At 42.8% G+C, this 16,952-nt stretch overlaps 1 protein-coding gene across 1 annotated transcript in view; it reads left to right on the top strand.

Annotated features, from left to right (window-relative positions):
- The window catches only part of ICE1 (interactor of little elongation complex ELL subunit 1), a 55,452-nt gene extending 49,001 nt beyond the window's left edge, over nt 1–6,451 (top strand). The window contains exons 17-19 of the mRNA XM_081089714.1: nt 549–655; nt 2,346–2,444; nt 3,591–6,451. Of these exons, the coding sequence (XP_080945840.1) occupies nt 549–655; nt 2,346–2,444; nt 3,591–3,772 (388 nt within the window). The 3' untranslated portion in view covers nt 3,773–6,451. The remainder of the gene's footprint in view (nt 1–548; nt 656–2,345; nt 2,445–3,590) is intronic.
- The last annotated feature ends 10,501 nt before the right edge of the window (nt 6,452–16,952 follow it).

Raw genomic sequence — 16,952 nt, 5'->3', positions numbered from 1 at the left:
ACACAGGAGCTGTGTTAACACGTCTGGAAGGTTTAAGTGAAAATCCAGTTTCTCCCTTCTTGTTCTGTGGCTTGGGAACATTGTTCAGCTTCTCTATGCAAAATCTTGTAAAAAGGGTTAAAACAGAGAATAAAGATGTAAAATGGGTGTTTATAACCTCTTTTAAGCCAGTGTGTGCACATTTATCCTGATAGTGGGATAGTTTGTGAGCTTCTAGTGTCCTCATTTTAACCTAAAAAGTAACATCTTCAGGAGATCCTCTTGTTCACCAATTATCTACCTTTTACAGATCATTTTTTTAAAAAAAATATATTTTTTTATTGATTTCAGAGAGGAAGGGAGAGGGATAGAGAGATAGAAACATGAGAGAGAAACGTCATTGATCGGTTGCCTCCTCTTTGCCACCTACTGGGGATCAGGAATCAAACTGTGACCTCCTGGTTCATGGGTTGATGCTCAACCACATAGCATCACTGGCTGGGTTCTTACAGACCATTTTTAAGATAATGCATACTCTCATACATATGTGTATTGTTATTACTTTATAGTAAGGAGCTGTGGCCTGTAATGGATAAGTGGATAAAATACAGAAAAGGACATGCTAACATTGCATATATTCCTGACATTATTATAGCATCGATACTAAGGCTGATCGGTGAGTTGTCTCTCGGATTAAATTTTTTCTTGACCATATTCATGGTGAGGTAATAAGTGTATAATAATATATGTTCACTGAAAATTCATCATAATAACTAATTTTGTAGCTTTTAGAGTAGATACTTTTGCACTTAATTCAATCTCTTTACTCACTCTTTCTTTATATATTAGTGTTTTTATCCATCTTTGTCAGAGATTAAGGTTAATGTGAGTACATTTTATTTATAATTGAATTCTTGCTTCTCAGATACTAATATTAGTCTATATACATATACATACTTACATATATATACACCAGGATACATAAATAACTATAAATTATACTATAGTCTCTTTTGGTTCCTAAAATAAGACCATCTCCTGTTTTTTACACCCCTATTTTTTTCATACTTGCCCAATAAGGATCGTTTTATGTACTTCCATAATTGCGAACTAGTTTTGTGTTGTTTTACTCCAATCTGAATATACAGAAATTAAAATCATTGTTTAAATGAGATGTAGACTCTTTAATATCAGACCTAAGGAAAAACCTCATTTGGTTTTACTCCCTCAAATCACAGATCTTTATTTTTAAAATTTACCTATTCTTTTTCCTCTTTGCCTCATCTCTGACAAGCTGCTCTCTAGGCTCTGCAGAACTATCAGAACTGACCCCCCAGCTCAGGATGGCTGGTGGAAGTTTTTCTAAAATTATGAACAATAATAAATTTCCTTGCAATGACAGGCTCACTTTATTCATTTTTAAGAAAATGTCTTCCTCAGTTTGAATAGCTGTAGTTTGTTGGTTTTTCAGTGAAAATTCGGTGTTTCATATAAAAAAGACCTGTTTCCCTCCCAAATGAAACATCTGCACAGGTGCTTTTCTGGAGATAAGCAGTGTGCCTGGTGTACAGGGGGAGTGTTTCAGGGGCACTTCCCGTCCATCACAGGTTGTGTACCAGGGGACTAGATGTAATAGGAATGACTGTGACTGCTTCTTGAAGAACATTCGTAAGGCACATTGGCTTTTTTTGACTGCAAGCTTCTGGTGATGAAGAGTGACCTCCATGTAGCATGACACCACTGTCTTGATTGGGGCTGAGGGTCCTTGACCAGCCATTGCTTTTCCACTGTCAGTCTGTGTCTCAGCTCTGATAGGAAGGCACATAACCTTCATAGCATTGTTGTGAAAATAGTTTTGACCTTGAAGACTCCAGGGGGTCTGAAAACCACACTTGAGAGCTGCTGTTCCACGTGGCGATGAGAGTCCTGTTACACAGCCACATTATAGCAGCAGAGGGTTATACCTGAGTGTGTGTGATGGGACCACAGTCTTAGAGTTGGTCTTTTAACATAACAGAAGTTAGCCATTTCACATTGAACCTACTGAAACCACTCATTCTCCTAAATTCCCCTTATTTATTATAACTTAACTGTGAAAAAGCAAAACATTGTATGTTATCTGTACATGTAAATAAAAAATGACCAAGCATTTTGCTCACTCCTGAAAGACAAATTGTGCTTTACTGATTTTTGATCCTTGCCTGTTTAACTTGTTTTCACTTAAGAATAAGTACCCATTTTAACTTCAGGATCACTAAAATTAATGTACATATTATTTTATGAAAGAAAACAAATTTTAAATTCTTATGAAAAGTTAATCAACATTTAACCAAAGATTATATTTTGTTTTATTTTTTTCCCCCCAGGTCGTTTAGGCCAATTGGGTTTGAAAGAAGGGTTTCCTTCTGCTGTGAAAAATATTAGTTCGGTCATCGGTATGTTCATACAGCATGCCCAGGATGAAGGTACCCTTCTGTTTATGAAGCGCTTGCATTTCTTGTACTAACCCATGCTTTGTGCTCACTGGGTCTGGGCATCATGCTCTGCTCCTCTCAGGCCTGATTGATGAGGAGAGGAGATAAGGATAATTTAAAAAGTGTAGTCTAGCTACAAGTTCAGCATTGACTATGAACCAGAGCCTCAGCTCTTTACTTAGTGCCACACCTATTTGCTTATTAAAATTGTGTTTTAAATCTCTGTATTTGTTTTACTCTGAGACTTTTTGTTTTTAGTCGTTATTATGAGCCCCACTCTGTGCTGCTCTAATTGCCTTGTAGATTAGGGGGGAAGGAATTTTAAAGCTGCAGTACTGTTTTGTTTTTAGCATTAACATTTATATGTGTGGGTTTTGTTATATTTTTATTTTAAATAATAGCAGTTTTGCCCTGTTGGACATCACCTCACTAAAAGGAATCTGAAATATATAGTTAATAATAAATTTTAATTAAATAACTCCTAAATTTTTAAAATAAAGTATTTCAGTAAGTAGACCTTAACTAAAATTTAATACATTTTAATTAAATAATTCATAAATGAACTTATGGTAAATGAGAATTATAATCTATAATATGTAACCCAGCTATAATCTATAATTATATGCTATAATCATCTACTGTAATATAGTACGTGAAAGTATGGTACAAGAGGTAGTTTTTCATTTTTTCTCATTTCATTATGATTTTCATTTCCAAAGTCCCCTTATAAACACTTCAGTGGATATTTAATGGAGTCATTTGTTTGATGAATGCTCTGGGATCCACATTTTGTTAAAATGTAAACGTGGGAGTGTGATGCTTCCAGAACTACTTTGGGAAGCTTAGCTAACGCTGACATGAGAAGGCGGAAGCTCTACTGCCCGTGCCTCCGGGAACAGGCTAGCCCCTGTCGGCACACAGCCAGCACCGGAACCCTGCTCAGAGCTGTGCTGCGTTTTTTCATTTTTCCCACTTGGAGACAAGTCTTAAATTAATTCTTTTATTGTGGATCTTGTTTTATATTTAGTTTTTATTGTGGTAGAAAGTGTTCTGAATAATATTCAGTAGGTTACACCATAAAAAATTTGAATAACGGACATGTTTTTATGTGATGATGGATGTGAAAATTCTTTTCAGATATACCATGGGGTATACAGCTAGCAGCTGTGTATGCCCTTTGTGACTTGAGTCCCAGCAATCCAGCAGAAATATCCAAGATCCTGGAAGCCTGGCGCAAGGAGACCTCTCACAGTGTTCCGTCTGCAGTGGTCCGCTCCCTGGAGGAAGTCAGTGCATTGTGTGCGCAGGAATTTGGCTAAGTCCCGCTACACTGCTCCTGGAGAAGTGCCTTCACCTATCGAGTATGAGCAGGTTAATCGGCTTTCAGAATACAAACGGAGGTTTCACAAAAAAGACGCAAGAGAGAAAATGCGAAGAGGCTGCCCTCGCTGTGGCAAGGAGACAGAAGAAATACACAGTGACACAGCCGTGTTTCCCTAAACCACGTACTTAAATCACTTACGTCTGTTGTGACTACATGACAAATGGATTATATTATTGTGTCTTGGTCAAACAACAAAAACTTGAACTTAGCCCTTTTTGCTGCAGAAAGTGCCCTTTTAGTCGCTTTTTAAAATTGACTGGCATTTTATAATGAATTTAATATGAAAACATTGATTTGGTTCCTGAGTTAATTCTGGCCTTTGCGTTCAAATGAATGACTAGGAGAAACTAAATTGGCTAAAAAAGAACTAGAAAACTCTCCACTGTCTTAGATGGAAACGGGCTAGAGAAGTTTTTCTCATTGGATAGTGTGCATCTGATCCGAGGAAAACACGGGGAGCCTCCGAAACTCACCTTTATGCGTTTTCTTCACAGGCGTTCCGAAACTAAAGTCCCTTCAGCTATTTAACTATCTGCCAGGAAAGGAGACTGAGAAGTCGAGTCCACTGCAGGGTCTGTGTCAAGACGTGTACATACGGATTCAGAGGCACCCAGAGCCATTCGCTGTGTACATAGGGACAGTGCGATAATGTGTGTCACATTCGATGATGTTCCGCTTTCGGAATTTTAGTATTTGTACAGAGAAAATGGGTTTAATAACTCACCGTGGTTCTGATTTGTCTTATATCCATCATTTCTTAAATCTCTTGTATGTGTTTTTTTATAATAAAAATAAAAGTAAGCCATGTACATTATTGTTCTGATCAGTGAAGACGATGGCCATTCCGAAGGAGATCCCGCTTCTGCATAGACACGTGCTGCTGCACCAGCATTTCGCTGTGAGTTCTCCACAATACTCAGTGCTAGCAGAGACCAGATGCCTAAGTGTTGATTGGCCTCCCGACTAGATATGTTTGTTTAATTACAGTTGCTGCCCTTCACAAATTACATTTGATAAGTGTTTTACTCCTTTGTGTTTTTTAAGTAATAATAACAGAAAACAGATTTATGAACAACTCTGTGTAGCCCTTTGGAAGCTGTTGTTTGGTGTGTTCACTTTTCTGCCAGTATTTAGTGAGCATGTGCTCTCTGCCGGTTCCTCGCTGGGAGGTCCTGGTGAACAGGCAGTGAGAAACAAGTTTTCAAAGACCTGTGATCTGGTGGTAGAGAAAAACCCTAAGCAGTCACCCTAGTAAGTCAACAGTTGAAAATTTTGGTGAGTTTGGTGAAAAAAAAACATGGAGGTTTGTAATAGAATAGCAGGGTAGAATCTGCTCTTCCTAGGTGCTGGTCAAGGAGGGTCCCTCTGAGGAGGTAACACTTGAGTCAGGACCTGAGAGAAGGGAGCCAGCCAGCCTTGAAAGTAGGGGACGAGTGTATCTCCTGGACAGGTGAGTGTCGCTCTGCGAGGGAAAGAGCCTCTTGTGTGCAGAAAGGCTGATTGAGCCAGACACTCTGTTTAAGGAACAAGTGTCATTTGTCCGGTTATACAGTTAACTGCCAGTCCCTGGGACCTACGCAGCCCTGGGCTTGTGCAGAGATGTCACCTGAGATTACAGTTCACAGGCTGTTCTGTGGTAAAAGGGTGTGAGAAGGGCAAGAGGTGAAGCAGAGGGACCTTCAGGAGGTAGGGCAGAGATTACCATGGTAGATGGATTCCAGATGTCTTCTAGGGGTCAAACCAATGCTAAGTTCCTGAACTGGGGTAAGGACAGGTAAGAATCAAGATTCCAGGTTACTGAGTTGGGCTCCTGGGGGTAGGAATCACAAATCCTGGATGCTGGTTTGGGACATGGGGCTCTTAAGACATCCTAGTGGAAGGGGCAGGGGCCTTTACAGGCAGGCATGGAGTTCAGACAAGATCAGGCAGAAGTTAGGAAGTTGATAAGTGTGTGAAGGCTATTTAAAGCCGTGTGTGTGTGTGTGTGTGTGTGTGTGTGTGTGTAGTGTGTACCAAGGAAGAAAACTTCCCAGAGGACAGAGGAGGAAACCCCAGAGGGCAGGAGGTGGTGATGTAGTAGTACCTTGGTTGTTTCCTTGCCAGATCTAAGAATGCAGGCATTGGCCATTTGTGCTTGAAGCTGCAGGGTCAGGTGGTGGGAGCCAACCAGGTGGTGGCTGGGTTTTGCATCCTGTGGGTGCTGTGACCTCAGTAAGCATTTACCACTTAACAGTTGGCTTAGAGTGATGCAAAGTAAAAGGGGAGGTCAGGAAGAGAAGAGCAGGTCTGCACACAACATTTTTTATTTTTTTGAAAATTTGCCTAGTGGATGAATTTGTTAAAAATGTTCAAAACATTTTTTTTTTTTTTAACCTCAGCAATTTTATGTGTTTTTAGTTGGTGGAGAATAAGTAACACCTGACACTTTCTGCTGTTGCCATTCTTCACCAACTAAGAGTTTGTCAGTATCTGCTCTGTGTTGTGACCTGATGATAAATAGGCCTGAACTTGCCTGTGGTGCTGTGTCACCCTCAGAGGGTGAAGCAGTTTAAGCTGTTAATAAATTTAATTTCTGGTATTCAGACAGAACATTGTTGTAGGGTTTTATTATTTGAAAAAAAATTAAAAAGTGAATAAACATTTGAACCTGGAGTTGGGTGGGGCTTTAGGCTAGCATAGGAGTCTGTGCACCAGAAAGCACACAGGTTCTGGGCACCACAGGCTGGCGTGCTGCCCTGCAGTGGCTCTCGGGCCAGCGGAGCAGTAACAGCCCAGGAGCCTGAGGAGCTGTTCCAGTGAGGCAGTGACTGAGGGAGAGCGATAGCCAGTGGCCAGTGGTCTTTATGGACAACTTCACGAAGCACATTCCTAGGGATGGCTCGACTTCACTCCAAGCACAAAGTCGGCCTGTAGATGATACTTCAGGCTGTGATTTCCCACCCTGAGACAACTTGGTCAAGTGGCTTACTTTGTTAGGAGAACATGGAACAGGATCTGTACTTGGGGATAGAAAGAGCTGCACTGTGGCCGTTAGAGGGCACTGCAGACTCTCCCGTGAACTAGGCTGGCCAGAACACTGGATGCCTTCCTGGGACAGGCTTAGGTGCAGTTGACACAGAGCCTTGCTGTCAGGGAGGCATTTCCGTTCACACTGTGGGTGTTGAATGAAGTTAGTGCTACCACCTAGGGCCATTATCTCCAGAAGTAAATGAGAGAAACTACAAAGGATAATGTCATTTGAGAGACAACCGCCCCCTGCCCCCCCCCCCCCCCCCAAAAAAAAAGAGAGGCAAATACTTTGCCTATTTGGTCAGATCCTTTCCTGGATATTTTTTGATTCTAAAGCAAAATGTTTTGACTAAAAACAAAACGAAGCAGTGGCAGGTGGGTGAGTAATAATGAGTGGAAGGTTCCGTGAGCACTCTCCTGATCAGTCAGGTATAAAAGCAATTAGTTAGGAAATCCTGTCCACATTGAACATCAGTTTATTTCAAATAACATTTCCAACACATTCTCATGTAGAACCACATTGTAAAGAGTCTAGTGTGACTAGAGCTTATAAATGTGAGTTCAACTTACCTAAGACTACAGATGCAAGAAAGGGCTCAATGATGAGTGTTCTAGAAATTGAGGGGAGTTTTGAAGGTAAGACAACCATTAAATTAAGCACTCCTCTTCCACTCGCCTGACACTTGCTTAGGGAAATTCACTGTTGTCCATTTTGATTGTGAAACAAAGGGGAAGTTCTTTTTCCAGCCCCTGAAGAGATGTTTAAGACGTGCTTGTTTTTATGAATTAAAGACCAGTCATATCCCAATCAGTTCAGCACAGTTTCATGGTTCTATGTAAGCAAAGACAATTGTGGGTGAAGTGCCACTGAGAAATGCTACAATTCAGTTTTATGAAAATGAAAGCATTTGCTTGCTTTTACGGACTTTGGGGTTTTGTGAGCAGTGTTAGCATTTTGGCAGGCGTTGCTTGGGCCTCTCCTGCCTCCCTGTCCCTTGCATGCCAGGGTTTACCTTGGGACCAGGTGGAACTCTGATTCTCCTGCAGAGAGGGTGGTACTGTCCAGCATCCTCTGAGGGGCTCTGTGCATGGGGACAGGACGAGGAGACCTGGCTGGTGGGCCCCCCAGACCAGCGGTTCTCAAAGGACATAGCCTCACCCCAGACCCACGAATGCCAAAGTGGGAGTCCAGTGTATGGAGTCCCCCAGCAGTTGGGGAACCTAAGAGCTGCTGCCATCCTGTTCAGCCTGGCATCTGCCCTCTGCTCTGGGCTCTGCCTTCCCAGCCACTTCCTACATTGGCTCCCCAATTGTCCCCCTTCTTGGTTCATTTCAGTGGAAATTTGGGAGCAAGTGGAGGATAGCTTGGTATCTGCCTTCCTCTATCTTGAACTGAGCCTGGTCCCTTTTGTTTTAAATTTTTTGTGTGTGTGGTCTTTAAGGATATTTTTTCTTAACAAATAGTTATTAATTGCTGCTCTGAAATAATCTCACCCTAAATCATGAGTGTACAACTGACAAACTTACGAGAACAGTGGGATGTTGAAATGCCCACCCTGAACCCAGCACACCTTGGTACCCAGAGTAACTGCCTCTTGTGATTGTCATGTTTTTATATGTAAATTTGTATTATTACATATTCATTTGAACAGTATAAATTATAATCCAATGTATTTTATTAATCTTTTCATGTTATTCATGTGTTGTATGCAAGTAGTAAATTAAATATTAAAACAGGTCACACACTGGAATGTCCGTCTCCCTCTCATCCCTCTCTCCAGGGGCAGCCCTGTCTCCAGCTGTTGGCAGCAGCTTCCCCCCAGAGACCCCAGGCCCGAGGCATCCTGTGGAGGGTGGGGGAGGGAATGGCCACTCCCAACTGTACCGATGTAACAGAATGTCAGGACCTCACCTGCTCTTCACCCATTTCTTCTAATAATCCCCAAGATTAATAACACAGGAGGTGTCTTGTGCTCATCTCCCTACTCTGCTCCCCCTGCCAGTGTGGAAATCAGGTCCTATGTGCCTGCATTTCCATGCCTGCATTTCCGCTTGGAAGTTGTTCCCTAGGGTGGGAGCCATGGTGAAGGGAGGACTTCAGGTTATAATGAAGTGAATCATATTTAGCCTTTCAAAGTGAGTTCCCCTCAAAAGCCTAGAGAGCTAGTCTGCTATGGATGGCTGTCTCTTTGCTCTGGCCCCAGGATTCTGTATTCTGTATGATGGAAGGAGGAAGGGAGGGAGGGAGGGAGGGAGGAGAGAGGTGCTTGACCTGGAGTCAGGAGTGCTGTGTGCCTGCCCAGCAGGGTTCTGTCACCCACTGATGGGGCGAACATTCTGGAGTGAAGGGCTGGCCAGCAGGTAGCATGTCATGGGTCTGAAGCCACTTTCTCTACCCAACTTTCATCCCATGGGGACTCATGTACCGAACTCCTAACTCAGGCCTGTTTTATGATTCCCTGAAGTCCAAGCCAATATCAATTAGATTCTTCAAACCAACCCTAATACAAATGCAGGAAAACCTCAAATGAAGCAACTGTTCTGATTTTTGAAGAATAATCACATTTAAAGTTTTGTGGCAGCTGTTTAAGAGAAATGCACCTAGTAGTGTTTCAGTTGGAATTTAGAGGCAGTACATGTGGTTTATGATGAGGTAACCTTGTGTTACGAGGTGACTGAGTCACCTTCCATTCATCTGCACTGCTTTGTTTTGCACTACACTTACTGGTAAGGTGACCTTGATTGTGTGGACCAGTGAAAGGGGGCTGGATGTTAGCAAAGCAATGGACAAAAAAAGATAAGACCACAACCTCAAGAGTCCTCCCCCAGGGCACCTTTCCCATGCAGTATGGAAGCCCCACCTTGGTCTGCTTATCAACCACTAGGAGATGAGAGATGATCAAGAACTCACTTTGTTTTAATAGAAAACAACAGTCGGGTTTGCAAACATTTGGACAAACCAAATCTAACCTCCAGAAACTTTCTTCATAGGAAGACTATTGGTAAATACTCCGCGTTTCTGTGGGGAGTGAGGCCTCCTGACTGGTATCCCTATATATTTTTTGATGCTTCACCTTTTTGGGGAAAAATATTTCTGGAGAAAGGATGGAATTTTCACAAAAAGGCACTTAGCCTACTGCAGTTTCTTTTGTTTAGTGGAGCCCCCTTTCAGCTCCTGCAGCTGACCTGGGCACAAGGAAGGTCAAGGGGAAGGTGAGGAGGACATTTAGGACAGCCCTGTACCTACCAAGTATATGGTCCAAGCCCCACTGCCATTTTGGGAAGCTCCCATTAAGAATTCAGCAGCTGGCCCCTGGCCAGTGTGGCTCAGTAGGTTAGAGCATCGTTCTTGCACCGGAAGATCAGGCATTCAGTTCCTAGTCAGGGCACATCTCTCTCTCACATCCTTTCTCTCTCTTTCCCTCCGCGCCCCCCGCCCCCCCCCCCTCCCCCCAGCCTCCCTTTCTAAGAAAAAAAAAAGAAAAGAAAATTCTGTGCCTGGCAAGGTTTGTCTCAAGCTCCTGCTTTTACCTCACCCTGGGGACATTGAGGGAAGAGGAAAGAGGTTTTGAGGTGGAGGAGAACCTGCCATTTGTAGGGTGTTTACTTCCTCCAGAGTCTTGTTGATGTGGAAACATCTAGAAAAGCAGAGTTGGGATCCATTGTGGCAGGAGCTCTAGGGTCAGATCTCTTCCCGAGATGTGGGATCAGCTGAGGGAGAGATGCTGGAGATAAACAAGCACAACCCTGGTCCTCACTTTATAATGAAGTGCATTATAAAAAGGTCATGAGCCCTTTTTTCAGGTCAGCCTTCAGGATGCCAATTTCACAGTGACTTGTTTAGGAAGCAGGGAGCACACTCTGTACTGGAGCGCCGCCTTCGTGGAAGGTGGAGAAGCATGACGCATGCAGTTTATGCAGGATGCTCACACCACCCCTCTCTGATTTCCTGCCACTGAGGGCTGGCCTTTGCATATTGAAAATCTGTTTGTTCAATCGGCAGTGGAGCAGAAAATAGAATTGGCAAGGCATTCACTCTTGACCTTTCCTAGTTTGTATTTTTAAAAGAGAATGGAATTTAACTCCAATCATCTTGGCCATCATCCAAAATAATGTTTTTAATGCATCCTTCAGTTTATAAAGACTGTTTGCATGAAGATTTAAGTTTTCTGGATTTGGATGCCATTTTTAAATGCTTGACTAATTTATATATAGAAACACAGGCATTAGAAAAACTAAAGTAAGATAAATACAGTTCCAGAAACTGTCAGTTCACCTTGCTTTTAAAAATGGCTGTCTTTAGCTATATATCTCCATTTTATAATGAACTCAAGAAAAAAAATCTCATGAATAGTTTGCTTTTATTCACAGGTTGAGCTTTGTATTGATCCTTTCCCTGGCATCCTTTTCAGTCAGATTTCACAAACCCTTATGTTTGAATCCAAATGTGTCGTTGTTTGTTTGTTTGTTTTGTTTTTTTAACCCCACGCAAGTGTTTTCAATGGAAAATTAATGCATCCAGAAATGCTGTTAGTTTCCTAGCTCTGCCACTCCAAGATGAGGCCTAAAGTCACCTTACCTACCTTCCCAGTAGGGGGCACCTGCGCCTTGGTCATGAGCCCTAAACCACCCACACCCGTCTTTCCACACCCATACAGGGAAACAGTTCTAGGAGAGGAAACACAGTAAAGGACATCCAGGTGTATTTCAGATTACCCCAATGCCCTCTTTGCCAAGTGTGCTCCTGGCGTATGTTTTAAAGAGCAAACTTTCACGGAAGTAGAAGGTGTGTCAGCTGGAGGTGGTAGTGCTTCCAGAGGGCATGGGAGCAGACTTCTAGCACAGAACTTCTTCTTCCTTCCCTTTTAACATGACAGTGCAACTTACCTGGAATTATTGTGGCAAACACAGGACTATACACATGTCTCTCAGAGGAAGGTTAAGTGGGGAACATCTGTATTCTTTAATGACTTTGTGTGGCTCTTTGCATCCTGGGACTTGTCTTTTGTCTTATGTAGCAATGATGAAGCAAGACACTAATACTACAAGTAACATTTTTCTAAGAGTCAGCTGAGAAACTTTGGTGGAGCCCAAAACCTTTTTCTGTAGAAAATACAGACAATACCCTGTATTCTCTCTTTCCTATATCTATTTCTATATCGCTATACCTAAGCTGTATCTATATCTATACCCATACTATGTCTATATCAAGATACCTATATTGATATCTATATTGATATCTATATCTATCCATCCACCCATCATATTAGAGTTCTTCAAAGACACAGCTAATATATGTCCTATTGGTCTGTGTCTCTGACACCAATAGGAATCCCCAGTTTGGAGAACCCAGACTAACACATTAACATATTTGCCTCTGCACCAGCACAGCATCCTGATTCAGAGGAGGCAGGTGGCCCCATGTGAAAGGTCATTTATTTGGAGAAAAACACTCCTGAAGTGATTGATGAGGGAGTCTTCCGGCTGGCATATTTTGGGAAAGGAGCATTTATATTTCTGATTTCTGATTCCCTGAAACAGGTGCTGTATTGCTCATCATATAATTCTTCATGATAGACCTGTTCATTATTTCCTTGATGAAAAATGGTAATCAGCTGAAAAATTGTTAAACTACAATCTCTACATCTCATGGTCTGTGGGCATTTTAATAACAATGTACCAATACCTGTTGAAGGCAATTTCTTATTCTTCTAGTGTGAACTCCACAGGTGGGTGAAGGTCAGGTTCTCACAGTCATTATGAGATTAATAGCTCTATTATGACTGGACCCCCACCCCCCACCCCCAGAGTGAAGGGGTATGGAGACTTTGTCCACCCCATCTGGACCACACCTTCATGGTCACACCTGTGGAACCTGAGAAAGAAGATACCTACTAAGAAGGGCCCTTGGTGGTTAAACTGGGTTCAAAATTTTAAAACAGAGCCTAGCAGCCATTTGGGCACAGGGCCCTCTCATGCAAACTGCTCTTCAGGGAGAAGCCTTCACTGAACTACCTTTTCACTGAAATGCCTGCCTGCACTGTTTCTGCTATCTGAGCCAGCCCTTATAACATTCCTGGAATCCTATTTCAACCAATAGAATGGAGGCTTTTCCCCATCCAATCAAAGCTGCACAGCTATACCTCCTCAGCTTCTTCACTGACCAATCAGACCTGCTTTATTCTGACCAATCAGGACAGTGTTTTTTGGACTGCTTCTCTCAGAATTTGGAGTTCTCACTTGAATGAGAACAGAGGAAACAGGGATCAGGGGCATGACTTCTGTCTACATAAGTCAGCTCTCCTCTGGCTCTGAGAGCACATTTTCCCTTTCCACTGAAGACTGCATTTTCCAGCTGGAGCTGAAACACCATGTCTTGCTGGAGCAAGAGCAAAGCAGGACATTGCAAGGCAGAGCAGAGCTGTCTAGTCAGAGAGGGGCCTGGTTCCAGGACTACCTCAGCCATGCTGTTTCACAATTGGGCTATTTTGCACTGAATAAAGTTTCTTTCCTTGCAGTGCCCCAAATTGGGGATTCCTATTGGTGCCAATGACCATCAATTGGCACAATGCATGCATGTGGTCCCACTCACCTTCATGGCCACTCGCACCTCCCCGTCCCTCAGGAGTTATTAGGCCCTTTGCTTTGCCTTCCCCGCTCAGAAGCTCCTTTCAGTGCCTCTGCCTCTGAAAGCCACACCATCCTTGCTCTCACATGGGTGCACTGCACCAGCTACAGCCTGCGACCCTCAGTGTATCTGATGATGATACGGGGCTGTCACTGGCACATAGTTAAGACAATTACATCCACTAAACAACAGCACAGGGAATATGGTTGATAATGTTGAAATAACTACATATGGCTCTGTTATCGGTAAAATTGGGGTATACTCTTTTCCACTGGGTACTGGGGGTGGAGTCCTTACGATATCTTGAGAAAAAGAATTTTCTGAGACTCACACCAGAGGATGAGCGATTTTTATTTGCATGAAATTATAACCCTGGGTTTCCAAAGTCCCATTCCAGTCATAGAAGACGTGTAGCTGGGGTTTCAATAAAGCAAAAAGCAGAGCCAGTGTCCAGAGTTTCCATTCCATGTTGCAGTGGGGTCCAGTTCAGCATCAGGCTAGTTGCAGTCCATTAGTTCATTATATGTGGGGGGTCCAAATGGTTGTGGGCCATGTGGACGAATGCCAGGAAGCAGGAGTGAGAGAACCCTGCAAGCTAGGAGTCACCTTCCCCATGTCACCCCAACTTTACTGGGCATACATCCATTCTCCTCCCTGTCCAGGCCCTTCTTCCAACAATCTGCAGGGGAGAGGCAGGTGACTCCCTGGAAAGTGTAAAGCTTTAGCTTCCTGGTGAAGCTGCTAAATGACATGCTTATAATATTTGACCTTCCCCCTTTTTTCCTTTCCTGTTGTTAATAACTAGATTAATGGTAATGGTATCAGTTCCAGGTGGGTATTTGAAATACCCAGGGCACCACTTTGTAAAGTATATGATTGTCTAACCACCATGCCGTACACTATGCCGAAAATAATATAAAATAATATTGAAGGTAAACTTTAATTGAAAAAAAAAAAAAAGACTATCGTATCTGAAATAAGAGAGGCCACAGGCTCCAGAGCAGAAGAAAGGTAAAGGCAGTCTTGAGGAGGAAAAATGCAGTAGGAGCTGCTCGTTGATTCCTGGATTCCTCATAAGGAGTTTAAATGATTGTGCTGCAGACCATGATGGACCCCATCCTACTGTCCTCCAGAGAGTTTCATGTGCTCCTGTCCCTGCCACCCCCTTTGCCTCTTCTCTTTTCGTCCTTTTCAAAGACACATAGATGTAGAGTTCAGGTGGGACTAGAAAGCCTATCCCACTTCCCCACCTCTCATCTTGGAGCCTTCAGTCTCACCCTAGCCTTGGGTCAGTTTTCTCTGCTGATCATTAGTGTATTAATTTCACTGTCTCTACAGTTCACTGGCCTTAATTTTGCCTGTCACAGTGGGTTGACCCTTTGGCAGGGCCCATGGGAAGACCACCATCATCATTTGCTCCTGTTTCTTTAGTCTTGTCTCCTCCCCGTCCCACATCCACCCTCGCCCACCTGCACTGTGCAAACCCTGATGGGCATGCTTCCTGTCTACATGCTCTGCTCTTGATCCCCTGAATTTGTTCATGATATTCCATATCCAGGGAGTTCCTTCCCCTCAGTCTCTTTGGCAAGTTCTAAGCTTCTCCACATGGCCGAAGGCCCACCCCTCTTTGCAGTTGTCCTCGCATCATGTGGCAGTTATATAACTTCTCTCTTCAGCATTGGCTGCCCACCTGTTGGCAAGTAGTTACACTTACCTGGGACTGGAGCTTTTGAAAAATGGAGATAATAGCTTTTTTTTCAGAATTGTGATAATGAAGTGGGATAATACACAGGAAATCACCATGCATGTTGTAGGTCAGTGTACAAATTTAAGTGATTTTTGGTGATGAACAACCCACAGCTCATATATAAATATCACTTACACTACAAACTAGACTATTTATTTTGTCCATTTTCTGTTCAAGCAGAACTTAGAGTTTTAATCTGTCTGCATATGAGATGCAAGTGCCAAGCACTTGAACAAGGTTGGGGAGAAGACAGAGTTTCTGCAGGTCCAGCAGCATCTGTCACGTGCGCAGAATTGCATGGGTCTTCGCTGCCAGCCCAGAGCAGACGGCCGACCACACTGGTGATTCCGTCAGTTCTCTTCTTGTTTAGACGACTTAATTGGCAGGTTTTCTCATATTGTTCTTGGAAAACTGGGCAGCTGATGATATCAGTTGCAATCGTGGGATGCATCTTTAAGCAGATATTTATTTACATAATGTGCTACTGACACAAACAAGTTCCCAGAGACCAGATGTTTTAAAGGCAAAGCCTCAGTAGCTGGGGAAAAAGTAGGTCAGCACAGCATGCCGGCCATTAAGCAGTGGGATTTCAAGGAGCACTCTTTGGATTGATGCTTTAAGTATTCTCATAAATGTCTTAGTTCTAGGAGCTACATTTACCTGGAAGAAGATGAATTGTTAGTTGTTTTGGAAAGTAAGGGCAAGAGTATTTGAATCTATTTGGCCAAATATACTCTCATTTCAAATATGTTTTTGTAAATTTTTTTCTTAACTGCTATTTCTATAAAGCCTGTGTCCTAACCTATAGCTACCCTGTGAGGAAATGATGGAATGATAACCAAAGTGGTAATTGGATCCTGGTGACACCACTGGTCAAGATGTTTTTTTCTTATTCTCTTAACGACTCTTGTCTGGGTCTCTGTAATACATTATTCTAATTCTCACTCACTGCTCTCCTGAAAACCCCATCTAAAACTCACGATACTCGGCCCTCCGTGAGCTTGGCCAAGCCTCAGAGTTCTGCTCAGCACAGCTATCCACACAGCTGCTGGGAGTTTTTCTGTTTTTGGTTCACTCCCTCCTATGTACCCTGACCTTGCCATGGCCTCTGAGTTTCCCTTCCGGTATATTACTCCACATCACTACTTACCTCTCTCTCTCTGACTTGACAATCATTCCTTTTGCTTCCCTCTCTTCTTCTAAGTCAGACTTGACCTGTTTTTTATCCCGAGCTGTAATGTGCCTATTATTCTAGCTGTCCTTGTTATCATTCCACATCTACATATGTTTGCGAGATAAATAAAGCTATGAATTTTATGCTTCAAATTAGATTTCTCTTAATTGTAAAATGCAATTTAGCTGGAGAGGGTATAGTGATACAGATATGCTCATATATTATTGGTGTCACTCTAAATCAGGGGTCCTCAAACTTTTTAAACAGGGGGCCAGTTCACTGTCCCTCAGACCGTTGGAGGGCCGGACTATAGTTTAAAAAAAACTATGAACAAATTCCTATGCACACAGCGGCGGCAAAAACACCCGGCGGGCCGGATAAATGTTTTCGGCGGGCTGCATGTGGCCCGCGGGCCGTAGTTTGAGGACCCCTGCTCTAAATGGTTATAATTCTTTGAAAATAAATTTGACAATATGCCTCCAGAGCCTTGTCATTAATCCTCTTTAACCTAGTAATTAAACTTCTGAAAATCTATTCTGTAAAATGAATCCCAAACT

This window comes from Myotis nattereri (genome assembly GCF_964212035.1).
Source record: "Myotis nattereri genome assembly, chromosome: 4".
NCBI lineage: Eukaryota > Metazoa > Chordata > Mammalia > Chiroptera > Vespertilionidae > Myotis > Myotis nattereri.
The sequence above is the reverse complement of the archived record's forward strand: the minus strand, read 5'-3'. Positions and strand labels throughout refer to the sequence as shown.